At 42.7% G+C, this 14,216-nt stretch overlaps 1 protein-coding gene across 1 annotated transcript; it reads left to right on the forward strand.

Annotated features, from left to right (window-relative positions):
• Window positions 1–6,372: 6,372 nt before the first annotated feature.
• On the forward strand, window positions 6,373–6,982 carry LOC146624746 (uncharacterized). The gene has a single exon (XM_085364109.1). The coding sequence runs from the start codon at window positions 6,374–6,376 to the stop codon at window positions 6,980–6,982; it is 609 nt and encodes a 202-aa protein (XP_085220235.1). The 5' UTR covers window position 6,373.
• The last annotated feature ends 7,234 nt before the right edge of the window (window positions 6,983–14,216 follow it).

A 14,216-nucleotide genomic window follows, 5' to 3' on the forward strand; every position in this document is an offset into this window, starting at 1 on the left:
GCTTAAATAGACATGAAAATAAAAATAAGAATAAGAATTAAAAGTGCTAAGTAGATAGATATATACATGATATATACATGAGTGCAGGTGGTGATCAGTGCCAAACACGGAATGATGCAGTGAACACAGCGTAGGGTCATGTGTTAGTGGTGGGAACAGTCATACGGTTATTGTTCATGTGTCCAACAGCAGAGGGGAAGAAACTGTTCTTATGGCGAGAGGTTCTGGTGCGAATGGACCGGAGCCTCCTGCCTGAGGGGAGCAGGTCAAACAGACTGTGTCCAGGGTGAGAAGGGTCAGCTGAGATCTGAGCTGCACGCCCCAGTGTCCTGGAGGTGTACAGGTCCTGCAGAGATGGGAGTCTGCAGCCAATCACCTTCTCAGCAGAGCGCACAACACGCTGCAGTCTCTGTTTGTCCCTGATAGTGGCTGCAGCGTACCACACGGTGATGGAGGAGGTGAGGATGGACTCGATAATTGCAGTGTAGAATTGCATCATCGTCCGTGTTGGCAGGTTGAATTTCTTCAGCTGCCTCAGGAAGTACATCCTCTGCTGGGCTTTCTTAATGACGGAGGTGATGGTGGGCTCCCACTTCAGGTCCTGGGTGATGGTGGTACCCAGGAAGCGGAATGAGTCCACAGAGGTGATGGGGGTGTCAGACAGGATGATGGGGGGGAGTGGAGCTGTGTGCTTCCTGAAGTCCACAATAATCTCCACTGTCTTCTGGGCATTCAGCACCAGGTTGTTGTGGCTGCACCAGGACACCAGACGTTCAACCTCCCTCCTGTAGGCAGACTCATCCCCGTCCGAGATGAGTCCAATAACGGTGGTGTCATCTGCAAACTTGATTAAGATAAGATAAGATAAGATAACCTTTATTAGTCCCACACGTGGGAAATTTGTTTTGTCACAGCAGGAAGTGGACAGTGCAAAAGTTATGACGCAAAAATTAGAATACAATAAGAATAAATACAGTACACAGTACAGTACAGATTAGCTTGACAGACTGGTGGGTGGAGGTGCAGCAGTTGGTATACAGGGAGAAGAGCAGAGGAGAAAGAACACAGCCCTGAGGGGAGCCGGTGCTGATGGTCCGGGAGTCCGAGACATTCTTTCCCAGCCTCACATGCTGCTTCCTGTCCGTCAGGAAGTCAGTGATCCACCGGCAGATGGGATCAGGCACATTCATCTGGGAAAGCTTGCCTTGGAGATGGTCTGGAAGGATGGTGTTGAAGGCAGAGCTGAAGTCCACAAACAGGATCCTGGCGTAGGTTCCTGGGGAGTCCAGATGCTGCAGGATGAAGTGTAGGGCCATGTTGATGGCGTCATCTACAGACCTGTTGGCTCTGTATGCAAACTGCAGGGGGTCCAGGAGGGGGGCCGTGAGGGTCTTGAGATAGGAGAGAACCAGGCGCTCAAATGACTTCGTGACCACAGATGTCAGAGCCTCTGCTCTGTAGTCATTTAGTCCAGTGATCCTAGGTTTCTTGGGGACAGGGATTATGGTGGAGGACTTGAAGCAGGCAGGCACATGACATGCCTGCAGTGAGGAGTTGAAAATGCCAGAAAACACTGGGGCCAGCTCGTTTGCACAGTGTCTGAGGGTGGCAGGAGACACGCCGTCTGGGCCGGGAGCTTTCCGAGCATTCAGGTTCTTAAACTGCTTCCTCACATCTGCTTCATGAATATGAAGAGTTGTGGTGGGAGGAGGTGGTGTGAAATCCTCTTTTGTGTGGGGTGAGGAGGGGGGTGTTGTAGGTGAAGTGTTTGAAGGTGGTGATGGCTCTATGGAGGGGGGAGAGGTGGGGGAATGAGTGTCCAAAGTGTCTCTATTGTTGGGGCCGTTGGAGGTGTGAAGGCTGCCTGATGGCTCGTCAAAACGGCAGTAGAAGTCGTTAAGGGTGTTGGCCAAGAGCAAGTCATCAGTGGAGTGGGGGGTTTTAGGCTTGTAGTTGGTGATATTCCTAAAACCTTTCCACACAGAGGCCGAGTCATTCTCTGAGATCTGCTGCTGCATCTTCTCAGAGTGCTGGTGTTTAGCAATGTCCACTTCTTTAGTGAACCTGTACTTGGCCTCTCTGTAGCAGTCCCTGTCTCCGCTTCTGAACGCCTTTCTCTTTTCCAGCCACAGCTTTTTGAGTTTAGGAGTAAACCAGGGTTTGTCATTGTTATAACTCACCCTGGTGCGTGATGGCACAATGCTGTCCTCACAGAAGTGGATATAGGAGGTGACACTGTCCGTAAACTCGTCCAAGCTGTTAGAAGCAGCCTTCATTGTGTCCCAGTCTGTAGACTCCAAACACGTGCGAAGCTCCTCCACAGCCTCGTTGCTCCAGTTTTTTGGTCCTCACGACAGGTTTGGAGAGCTTCAGCCTCTGTCTGTACGCGGGGATTAGGTGGATCATGACGTGGTCAGAAAGTCTGAGTGAAGCGCGGGGCACCGCACGATAGGCCCCCCTGATCGTGCTGTAACAGTGGTCTAATGTCCTCTCCTCTCTGGTCGGGCATGCTTGTATTTGGGAAGCTCATGGCTCAGATTGGCTTTGTTAAAGTCCCCAAGAGCAATGATGAGAGAGTTCGGGAATGTCCGCTCCATGTGCAGTATCTGCTCCGCGAGTGCGCACTGAGCTGCCTGCGCATCCGCATCTGGCGGGATGTAAACAGCGGCCAGGATGAATGAAGCAAACTCCCACGGAGAATAAAACGGTTTGCAGTGAATAAAAAGGTATTCCAGAGAGGAAGGGCAGTGCTTGAGCAATCACTGTTACATCTGTGCACCAGCCACTATTAATGTAGATGCAGACACCTCCACCTTTGGTCTTACCAGAGAGAGAGGCCTGCCGGTCCGCGCGCAGCAGATGAAAGCCCTCCAGCTTGAGCGCGCTGTCCGGGATGTCCTCACAGAGCCACGACTCCGTAAAACATAAGACACAGGAGGAGGCAAAGTCTCTGTTCATGCTTCTCATCGGGGCCAGCTCGTCTATCTTATTCCTGAGTGAGCGTACATTGGAAAGGAAGATCCCAGGAAGAGCAGTTCGCAGTCCGCGTCTCCTCAGACGCACGAGTGCGCCGGCTCGCTTACCTCTCTTTCGGCGTCTCACTTTCCTGATCAGAGTCTGCAGTAAATCTGCCGCAGATGCGACAAATATTGGAAGTAAATCCACAGGTGTTGTAGTCCTGTAGTTAAGAAGCTCTTCTCTGGTGTAAGAATATCCAGAGGAGTGCCCAGACACAGAAGTTATGCACAAAAACAAAACAGAAGTAACGTACTGAAGCACCAGGGCATCCATACGCGGCGCCATGGATATATATGTATACATATATACATACATACACAAGAACTTTACTTACCTGCACAGAGCCTCTGATCACAACCTTATTCATCACCTTCAGGTTAAACTGGAACAACAGCCATGAGCCAGACCTTGCTACCAACAAGAGCTGCAGACCTGACTAATGGTGCTGTAGCTGAGCGTGGACAAATAACTGCAGCTGGTTCCCAAAATGATAACAGGCTGGGCTGGCCACACTGGGAGCTGTTAATGCTGTAAATGTGAATCTGTTTGTACTCTGTTGCTTTGCTGATGATGTTCTTTGTTGTCATATGTCTAATGTGATATTTACTCTCATGTGCAAACATCCCGCATGAAGAGGTAGGAAATGACTGAGAGAAGGGGTGCCATATCTAAAATATGAAAAGGATTAAAAACAACTGAATTTCCTCTTTTGTTAGAAAAGCGGCAGATGACAGAGCGCCAAAACATTAGCAGCTTTTTCACTTTGCAACTTAGAGGTTTATATCATCAGGGAACTGGCTCTCGGAGGCAATAACATGTAAAGTGGTCTCTCAGTGTATTCAACGTTGTCCCGACACCTCTCTATCCAAGCCGGTGTGACAAGTTGAGCGTTATATGACATCCCATGAGACGCGTGAAAGTGGGCACGCCGTGGAGCAGCGTTCAGTGAATAACTACTGCCTAAAAGCCATCCCAGCTTCTGCGTTGACAGATGAAATGATTATGAAGTAGATGTGCTAGTTTGATTATGAAGTTAAGATTTTGTGTGTGTTTTAACACCATCAGTCACAGAGATGATTAAAGCCATTAAAGAAGAAAAAAAAAGCATGGTAAGAGAGGCAAAACACAAAAGCTCAGGGCCGGGGAAGATACCCAGCAATTTATTTAGAGAGGAGATGATTATGGTTTGAATGAGTCACTTCTCCTTGAGTTAAGCAAATACAGGGATTACAAAGAAAGAGAAAAATCTGTGCCAAATCCATTCAGGATTTGGAGTTGGAAGTAGGTAAAATTTGATATACAGACTGAAAGGTATTACCAAAGAGTTCAGTAAAGATCGGGTAAATTAAAACATCTGTCTTTAAAAGCAAAAAAATAGTTTTTTTCAAGTGCTGTTTGAAGATGGAGGAAACTAGCACATCTACTCAGATTTTTCAATATCACTGTAGGTGCAAGGGCAAATTTCAAAACTCTTTTTAAACATCTATCAAAGAAGATTGGATTTTATCGATTCCACAAGAAGGAAAATTAATGCTGCTGACATCCACAAGCCATCTATAAATGTCAAATATGCTTACACCCCGACATCTATTTACTTTAATATCGGCTCAGCCTCATAACAAAATGTGAAACAGGCACAAAAAGACATATTTACTTTGGTTGTGCACAGAAACACGAGCTTCTGCTTTTTGTTTTTGCCTAGATTTAACAAGTAGCTTTATTTTATTGAACCCCAACCCCAGCTACAGCTGCTTAGCAGATCTGCATGTTGTAATGCCACTAGAGGACAGTGTCAAAAATATGTGGAAAGTCAGTTATGTGGGCTACTTTTGTTTGTGTTTGTGCTATTGCTGCTCCTTTAGGTTAGTAAAAGGCAAAGATGATAACATACAAAGAATTTCTTTGTAATGAAGCGAAACAGTGGAAATCTCCCACTGCAGCCACTCGATGCTTCTCATCTGTGCTTCTTCAGGTGTTTGTCTTTTCAGCCAATCAGCATTCTACCAAGTCAAACAGATCTACATTGCTACACAGATTGCTACAAAGGATACAAATGCATTACCAGTAGTATTGATGAATAAACCCAACCAGACAGCAAGTGTAAATACCATGACATATTAGTACTGTCATTTCTTGTTTACTGTTACTACAGCTAATATTAGCAAAGAAAGTAGCATCAAGCTGCACAGGGATAAATTTGCTCACTGTGATTCACTTTGGGATCTGCCTACTTCAAGTCAGTAGTGGGTTTTTTTTTCTTGTTCTTTGCTCATAATCACTTGAAGTCTCCAAATGTGCTTGACTTTCTATGGTCTCAGGTCAGTGTTGCTGCAAATCGCTTCCTTTGAGGATGGAGCTTTACTCCCAGGACTAGTGTTTCTAGTAAATCAAGACCAATAAATTGTATTTATCAAGTTATTAAGTTCTGTATGGCATGCTAATGTCTATTGTAGACAGTGCTGTAAAATTATCACCATGAATCCAGGTTGTTTCTGATTTAACCTTGATGAAAGCAATGTCAAAAGAAAACTATGGAAGGACAAGCTGTTTTACTCTGCCCTGTAATAACTAATCTTTAGTCCATATGTGGACACAGTAATGAAGAGAAATAAATGAAGAGAGAATGCATTTGCTTTCTCCTAATGTGGTCTTTAATGCTCTATTAATTTCAAAGTACTACATAAAATACTAAATTAAATTAATTATATACAAAATAAAAAAAAATTGAGGGAGACACTGAAAACTCGTCAGATCTCATTGGCTCAATGTGAAAGAAATCATGCTGAACATCTATGCTGGTATGGACTGGGTAATGTGTTCAGTTTGTATGGCCGCCATATATGATGTTCCCAATGAATGATGGATGTTTTCCAGGGGGATTTCTTCCCAGATCTGGACCAGGGAATCACTGAGTTCCTGGACAGTCTGAAGTGCAGCCTGCAGTGTTGGATGGGCCAAAACATAATGTCCCAGATATAACCCAGATATATGTTCTATTGGATTTAAGTCAAGGCAAGCATGGGGACCAGTCAGTGGTATAAATTCCTTTATCCAAAAAGTCATAATGAATGACAGACAGCATAACATTCTTAATGGCTTCTCCAAACCCTTTCACGTCTGTGACACATGCTCAGGTTGAACCTGCTCTTATCTGTGAAAAGCACAGGACACCAGTGGTGGATCTGCCTATTCTGGTATTCTAGGGCAAATGCCAATTTTCTATCTTGGCTCTCAGCGAAGGTGGTCGCACTTTTTTCCTCTCCTCCTTACCCTTTATGTCCTTGTCTTGTCTCGTGTGCATTACTTTCCCTGGAACAGTCTCTCGCTGTCGTTCTCTAAAACCTAAACGAGAATTATGGATTTGATCAACTGGTCTCTGAATGCTATTGACACCCTCTTCTCAACGAGAAGTCTGGGCTTGGGAGAGCCTGAGTGCCCTGGAGGGACTTTCCCTGCCGGATACACGATGGACGGGTGGCAGACATGGAGGGTCGTGTGCCTGGCGGGACTGTCGATCAAGGACGCTGAAGATATCTATCTATTCGGAACCGTGATAACAGGGTTCTTGCTGATCGGAGTTGGCTTAGCCCTGGTTTATCGGAGAAATAAGAGAGCGGAACCGGCTGTTCAAACCCCCCCAAGGCTGCCCGCTGGAATCAAAGCGATGGTACGAGGCACGACCTCTCACAATGAACGCAGCATGGTTAACACCTTGGAGACGCTTACAGCTGTTGTGAAGGCTCAAAATAACACCATTGAGCATATGAGGGGATACATCAGAGAGAGGCCTGCTCAAAATGAGACCCTTGAGCGACAGTTGGAACACATCGCGGAACGGATCACTGCAGTTGTGAGGTCTCAGAATCAAAAGAATGACAACACCACGGAACGGAAGTTTGATACCATCATGGGGAGGCTCGCGGCTCTCCAACGGGAGATTGAGAGACCAGCGTCAGAGTGTTAAAGAGCAGCCTGAAAATTCTCCTGGGCTGCTCGCATGGAAATTTACAAAATCAATATCGAAATTGCGGACCCCCATCACGGCGCCAGCTGCAGGCCCAAGGCTGGAGCCGAACAATCACTCCCTGATAATGACTGTGTTATGGCTGTTCTTCCCATCCCATGCAAGGACACCTGGATTGGCTGGAGGACTGTTTACTTAGCCTGATAGGGTGAAGGACACTGTCTCAGCTGAACTATGGACACGCACACACACACACTTACACTGATAAGCACTCACTCATCCCCCTTCCCCTTCCAACACCTTCGATGCTTACCTGTCCCATGATGTGGACGTCGGGTCAGCTGGCGGCGCAGTCGAAAGATTGCAGCAGTTCCCAGATCAGATGTACACACTGTGTTTATTGTGTTATGATATCCCCTACCCAACCCTGTGGCTTGTCATGTCTTTCACTATGTGGTGATGTGTCCATTCTTATGGTCTTTTATTTGGTGCAGAGGAGTTTTTTTGTTTCCTGCTCTCGTGCTGTCCTGCAATGGAAGCGCAGCATGAGTGGGGGTCTCTTTTTTTCCTCTTGTACCATCCCGTTGTTGTGTATATTTCAGTGTTTTTTTTCCTTCTGTAACGCTGCCAATCTCCGACTTGTAACCCCATGTGATGTCTGTGTTATGTGTGTAATGTCGGGGGGGGGGGGGGTCCCATTTTCGCTGCAGGGCAACCTGCTTGCGACAAATAAAGCTTGATGATACTGATACTGATACTGAATTGGACCCAATGGTACTGGCCAGTCAGCACAAGGCCCACTAGAGTCTGTTTCTTAGTCAGAGAGTGTAGGTCACTGTCGGTCATTTTCTTGGTCTCTACCAGTACTTAACCTGTTCCTCTTTGAACAAAGGTGCAGATACCAGTAATTCAGATAAGTTAAGAGTGTTCTATGGCCCTCTCCTAGAGAAATTGTCTCCTGGAACTTCCCCCATGCTCTTAAGGTTGTGCTCCAAGACACAGCAAACCATCTGGCAAATGCAGATACAGATGTGCTATCCTGGAGAAGTTGGACTACCTGTGCAACCTCGGTAGGGTCCAAGTATCACCTCATGCTACCAGCAGTGACACTGATTCTAGCCAAATGGAAAACTAGTGAAAAGTCAGAAAAGATAAAGAAGGAAACAAATTTCAGTGTCCTCCACCTGTTTTTTTTGTTGCCCCTCTACTGCACCTGTTGTTAATTTCATTAACGCCAAAGCAGCTTAAACTAATTAACAACCCTGTCTGCTACTTAAATGACCAGATCAGTATCCCAGAAGTTTAATCGACTTCATCTTATACCCTGATTAAAACGTGTTCCTTTAATTTTTTGGAGCAGTGTATTTCTGTTCCTATTCCTGAACTGCGTAGACAGTTTTGAAAGAGCATTACGAAACCTCATACTGTATGAAAGGAGAACACAGATCAGTAGATTACATGACTGCTTCACCAATTTTGCTGCTAATGCATGACCTGTTATCAAATCAAACATGCTCTTAGGGGTATTGGGAACTGCAAGATTTACATATAAGATTGAATTATTCAATTAAGATTATCCTACAGATAATACAGTGTTTATGCCTCAGGTGCTCTTCTGGATGTTTTTGTCACAAAGATTTATATTTCTTTCTCCGGTGTCTGCTATGGAGCGGTGAATGGACAACATAAATCATTTGAACTACATCACGTTGGGAAAAGCAGGTTCCTTCAGGTGGTAACAGGTTGCTGACAAAATGAACAAATGGGCAATCTTGGTTTTCATTCAGGCTCAAGGTTTTATCTGTCTGTTGCTCTTCACTCATCCGCTTGTATTTGGGGGGGAAAATCCAACCAGTCAGTGGTGACTCACAGAAACACCTTCCTGAGTCAGATGTTCTCTCAGAGCAGCTGCAGTCATATCTCACTCTTGTGGCTACAGGAGGGTAAATTATTTAAATCGGAAAAAGATTGGAAAAAAGGTGCATTTTCTCTCCTCATATTTTCTAATACTATCTGTTTTCAAGAATTAATTTGTCTACATGCATGAACTCGTAGATGTCCATACATGGCAATAAAATGATGCGTCAGAAAGTCATGGGCTTTAAAAAAAATAGTTGCGGCATCTTTTATACATGACTGTTTTCCCCCTATACCTTTGCATTCCCTTTAGCAGATGTAGCACAGTACTTTATGAAAACCACAGCCCAGAAAAGCACCTGCTTCTCCAGCAGATGTGACTGAAAGCCAATTATCCCGCCTGTCACAGAGGGGAATGGAAAATTTCCACCACTGTCTCATTTTCTGACACTCTGTGGAATGTGAAAGGACAAACAGGACTGCTCTGTGTGGACACTATTTCTAGATGGGGATCTGATTAACTGTCTCCGTATTATGACTCGGTGCTTATAAAAACCTGGAACACAGTCTGCATTTGTTTCAGTTGTGTCTCCTGAATTAAAAAAAATATTTTAGAGAACTGCACATCTGGAACTTCTACATAAAGCAAGAAAAAAGACATATTAAACACATTATGTTACAGCATTTGTTCTTAAAGTCTACGTAATTCATTACAAATTGCTTTTTAAATAACACTGCTGACTTGGTCGGGCACAAATAAAAGCTTACACATCAATATACACATTTTCTTGTTACCACTTACTTACAAGTAGCATTTATTTACAAAACTTGAAAATTCTACTTGGTTACTTACAGATCAGTATAGAAGACAAAAATTCAGAGCCCAACACATAAAATCTTGCTAGTTTTTGTGACGAAAGTACTAGCAATAAAGTTGTTCAACATGCTGCAAGTGTTTGAGTTTTTCCTACCTGGATCTGGCAGAGTAATGCCGTAAATAACTACTCACTGACTAAAATCTGCACTTAGTATAATTTGGTAAGGCTTACAGATGAATAAATTTGGGCACATCTAACTTGCTGGACGGTTTGTTACACAGAACCCTCTGAGAAGTCGTGCTCTGAAACCAGTTAGAAAAGAGCAGTCATACATACAGAAACATATCTTACAGGCTGCTACCTGAATCATGCATCACATAAATTTCAACCAGTCAGATAAGAATCAATAAGATCACTGATAGCAGAGGGCTCCAAAGAAAAGAACAACCTACAGTCTGTGCCAGAAAATCACTGCCTCAAATTGCATACTTACACAGCCAAATAACAGGATAAGTTATTAGTGCTAATTGTGATTTCAGGGCTAACTAGCTAGCAGTGGTAGCTTTAGGTTATGTGCCAGTGCTATTTATGCTTATATAAACTTTCATCTTCAGTGCAGTCAGATGACTAACAAGTTGCAGTCAAATGTGATTACCACTTCTGTTAACAACTGCTTCGGTCCAGTACAGGATAACTACCCTATCAAAATTCATGCACTGTGTGCATAATATTCACAGTACAGCACATTAACGTGAGCATCCAAATTGACACACAGCTGGTTAAAAGGGTAAGCATCTGTCTGTTGTTTCACCCTAAACCCACCACGTTGATTCTCAAAGGACGTTAAAGCATGTATGGTTTGGCTACAGAGCTTGAAGGATGATCAGATGGATTTGCTCAGATAGCGTTTGTACAGAGTCATTCTCAGTGGATGGTTGAAGACTGCTTTGGTTTATTGTCCTTTTGTAAAAACCAGACATTTTGAAGTTATCTGAATGCAAACCTTTCTCCTATTTTGTGGAATCCTTCCTATCTTGGTGATGCTTTCTGTGCAATCATGTTCTCTTTTTGTTTGTGGCTTTAGTGATTATGGCCAGAGAGCTTAACTTTTAGTCTGTGTACAAAATGACTGGCTTATGCAGCTGTTGCTTTATGTACTCTATGAACAAACATTTAGACCCTGTTTTTAGGTGGACCAGTTCAAACTACATGTTTGAACTGTGGGTTTAGCTTTGGCTTGACAGCGAGCAGATGTGCACTTTCATCAGATGTGCAAGGTTTTCATCTTGGCTTTCCAGATTCTGTTTTGTAAGCATAATGAACTTTCTTCTTAAATCCTTAATATGTTGAATCTGTGGTTGGGTAATGAGTCAGGGAAATTATCAAACTTGTGGTCATCAGCTTGCAGTTTCTATTCACACTCTGAGTGTTATGTTTTATGCTTTGCCAAAGGTTTTGTGCTCCAACAAACATTTTCCCTTATTCTGGCAGATTAGACATCCACTCAAGTTGAAGTTCAATGAAACTGCAACTGAACTATTTAATCATGGTAGTAAAGACAGAGAAACCCTGACAAGCAAACAAAATAAAATAAATAAATAAAATTAACACCGAGTCAGTGCAGCTGCACTCATGGTTAAGGACAGCTTCTTTATTATTACATTGGCAAAAGGGAAAAAAAACCCCTTTGACTTATTTAGATTCCAGTAATCATGAAAATAAGAGAAAAAAAACTCTTGGAAGTTTGAAACCTTGACAAATAATAATGATGATAATACTTTGGGCCCTAAACTCTTTGCTTTGAATGGTATTGAAAATACCTTTCAATAATGTATGAATAAAATAAGTATACAAAACAGAGAGAAAAGTGGCAACATTAAAGAAAGAACACAATTATTTCCTTAGAAAAACTAAGGAAATACAAGGACGGGTGAATCCATTAACAGTTGGTGACTGCAGAAATAAACTTGTCAAAATTCATTTTCTTCAACTGAAATCATCACATCTCAGTCATAATGTGTCGTCTAAACCTGCTGACATTTCGCTCTTTTGTCAAATGAAATTATTGCGATTGTGACCATAACGAATAAAGAAGCCTCTAGTTTGTGTCATTAATTAGTGCAGATTCTGACAGCTGACAGCGTGTCTGCATGCAGACTTTATGGATTAGAGGATGCCAATTTATTTAATTTTTACATTGATAGAAAAGACCAGGAGATAAATGACAATTAAGGATATTTCATATCTGCGTGGCTATGAGTGAGACCAAACAATTTCATGTGAACTTGCTGTGTCCAGACCGTATCCTGGTCTTTCAGATCATTTCAAGGCACCTGCAGAGTGAGGCTGATAAATCTGGGTACAACATCAAGTTTGACATGTAATCTTGCTGCTGCAATGCGGGACTGAATTTCTTGTTTCACTGCTGTCCTCTTGGCTTGTCATGATAACAGCTGAAGGATCCATCATACAAACGTTTCAGTGCCACAACTCGGCAAGATTTTCTTCTCCACGCTACAATATTTTATGTTCTTGGGTTTGTTTTGTTTTTTCAAAAATTATGTTGATCAATTTGTCATTTCATGCTTTACCACTACTGGTTGGCTCTGTGGAACTGTGAAAAATGAAACCATTAAGGAAATGTCAAAACTTGAATTTGCTTGAATGGCCACCTGAGACTGGTTCCCAAAGTGAAAAATCACCATAGACTGTCAGCGTTACAGCAGAAATAAATAGGTTTACAACCCAGTAGAAAGAAAAGACCTTTTCTCTATAACTAATTCCATCTATGTAATAGATACTTGAATAATTAATTCTATTAAGGCTGAAAGTAATGGATTTTAGATGTGTGCCTGCCATACAAGCAGCTTTTACTGGTGACTGTTTATTAGCTAATTAGAGTCATCGAGCTGGACTTCTTGGCTCTGATGTTGGCCCATCCAAAAGTTTATGCTCTGATTTTGGTGAATTAAATTTTTGTGTTTCATAATTGTTATCCCTAATCAGCAGCTATATATATTTTCCATGCCACCTGTTAATAAAGTTTGTTAGCTGTTTTTAAACCCCTTGTATTTTACATTAGAAGAGCAATTTTGGAGCTAAGGGTATGACCATGATTCTTCCACACAGCCCGAAATCACACAGATTGTGCTTACTTTAACTAAAGAACATAAACTTCTGAGATTTGGAATGTAATAAAAAAGACTAAGATCAGTTCTAATGATCATATTACTGCCAGATACCACACTTAACTGTTTTCTCAGTTTAGGATGAAAATAGGTTGGTGAAATTTGGCAGTATCACCATCATCAGAGAGAACTCATTAATGAGAGAGCCATGTCCTTTTCTAATATCTCTGCCACAGTCATTTGTTTTCTTGAGATCCAGTGACTAGAGTCAACAGAAAAGTAAATAATCTTTCCATTTCCACATTGATGCTTTCAGGTTATATCTGCAGTTAACATACATTTTGGAATATTCTCAAACCATGAAGGAATGCAAGTTACTCAGGAAATAAATATTTATTTGCTTTTGGAATAAAAATGTTCTGATATGTTTTCCAGCAGCGGCCTTCAGTTTGAGTTGTGATACTTTAAGAAAAAGAAATTTTGCTCTGACTGTTAGCTTTATCACTCATAAGGATATACAGGCCCTGTATTGATTCATATACTGAGCATCAATATTGGTTTGGAACTTGCCGACCCCTGTGCTGCTCAAAATGCCAGGCATAATAAAGTATAAATTTCAATAAACATCAAGTTTTGCCGGAGCAGCACAGGTCGGGGCTCTTCAATCAAATGAGTGCCAGACTCAGTAGACTCAATAATTAATTCTAGGTCTCTTTCTGTTATCCTTACTGTTTACTATTTTCTGCTAAACTAAAGAATGATGCATACAACCTGTGAAATCAGACACCCTTGCCAAGCAGAGCGGCACTTTGACTTATTGCTTTCTGACCTTTCATGGCATTTGGAAAGGGCAACTGCAGACATGTGACGCATACACATATGCAAATTGATAATGTTAGCTGATGGCAGCAGCAGGCTGTATCAGTGATTCCAGTAGCTTCCTCTGTGCCTTCATCGTGCTCCTCAATGTTTGAACTATAATCAGAACTCCATCAGCATGGTCTGAGTGAAAAGACACAGAAGTCCCAGCGCTCTTTAGGGGAAAAAAAAGACCAGCTGCATTTTTTATGTGACTGAAATTTTAATGGCTTAGACCTCCGACCCCCCCTCATTAAACATTTGTCTCCAGTCAAAGTTAATTTCAGATGCTAAATCGCTGAATCCCCCATTGCATATATGCTAATTTCTAAGAGCATCACCCTTGACCTCCACTAACATTTTCATTGCATAAGCAGACATGAAGGGCATTAGAGAGATTCCAATAAATATTAAGTGCTCTTCTGTACTTACATACACACTACACAAGCAGTGTAAATGCCCAGACCTCCCCCACCCCAACCAACTCCCCCGGCTCTTCTGGGAGGCCCATATAGGAGTTCCTAAACTAGGTGAGACAACCTCTCTCCAGTAGGTACTGGGTCTGCTTTGCAG

The sequence above is a fragment of the Diplotaxodon limnothrissa genome, linkage group LG10, assembly GCF_057381915.1.
Source record: "Diplotaxodon limnothrissa isolate DT_005_m linkage group LG10, D_limnothrissa_male_GT1.1, whole genome shotgun sequence".
Lineage (NCBI taxonomy): Eukaryota > Metazoa > Chordata > Actinopteri > Cichliformes > Cichlidae > Diplotaxodon > Diplotaxodon limnothrissa.

Bases quoted from the DNA above. Each gene is read 5' to 3' on its own strand.
- LOC146624746 (XM_085364109.1), top strand. From the start codon at position 6,374: ATGGATTTGATCAACTGGTCTCTGAATGCTATTGACACCCTCTTCTCA.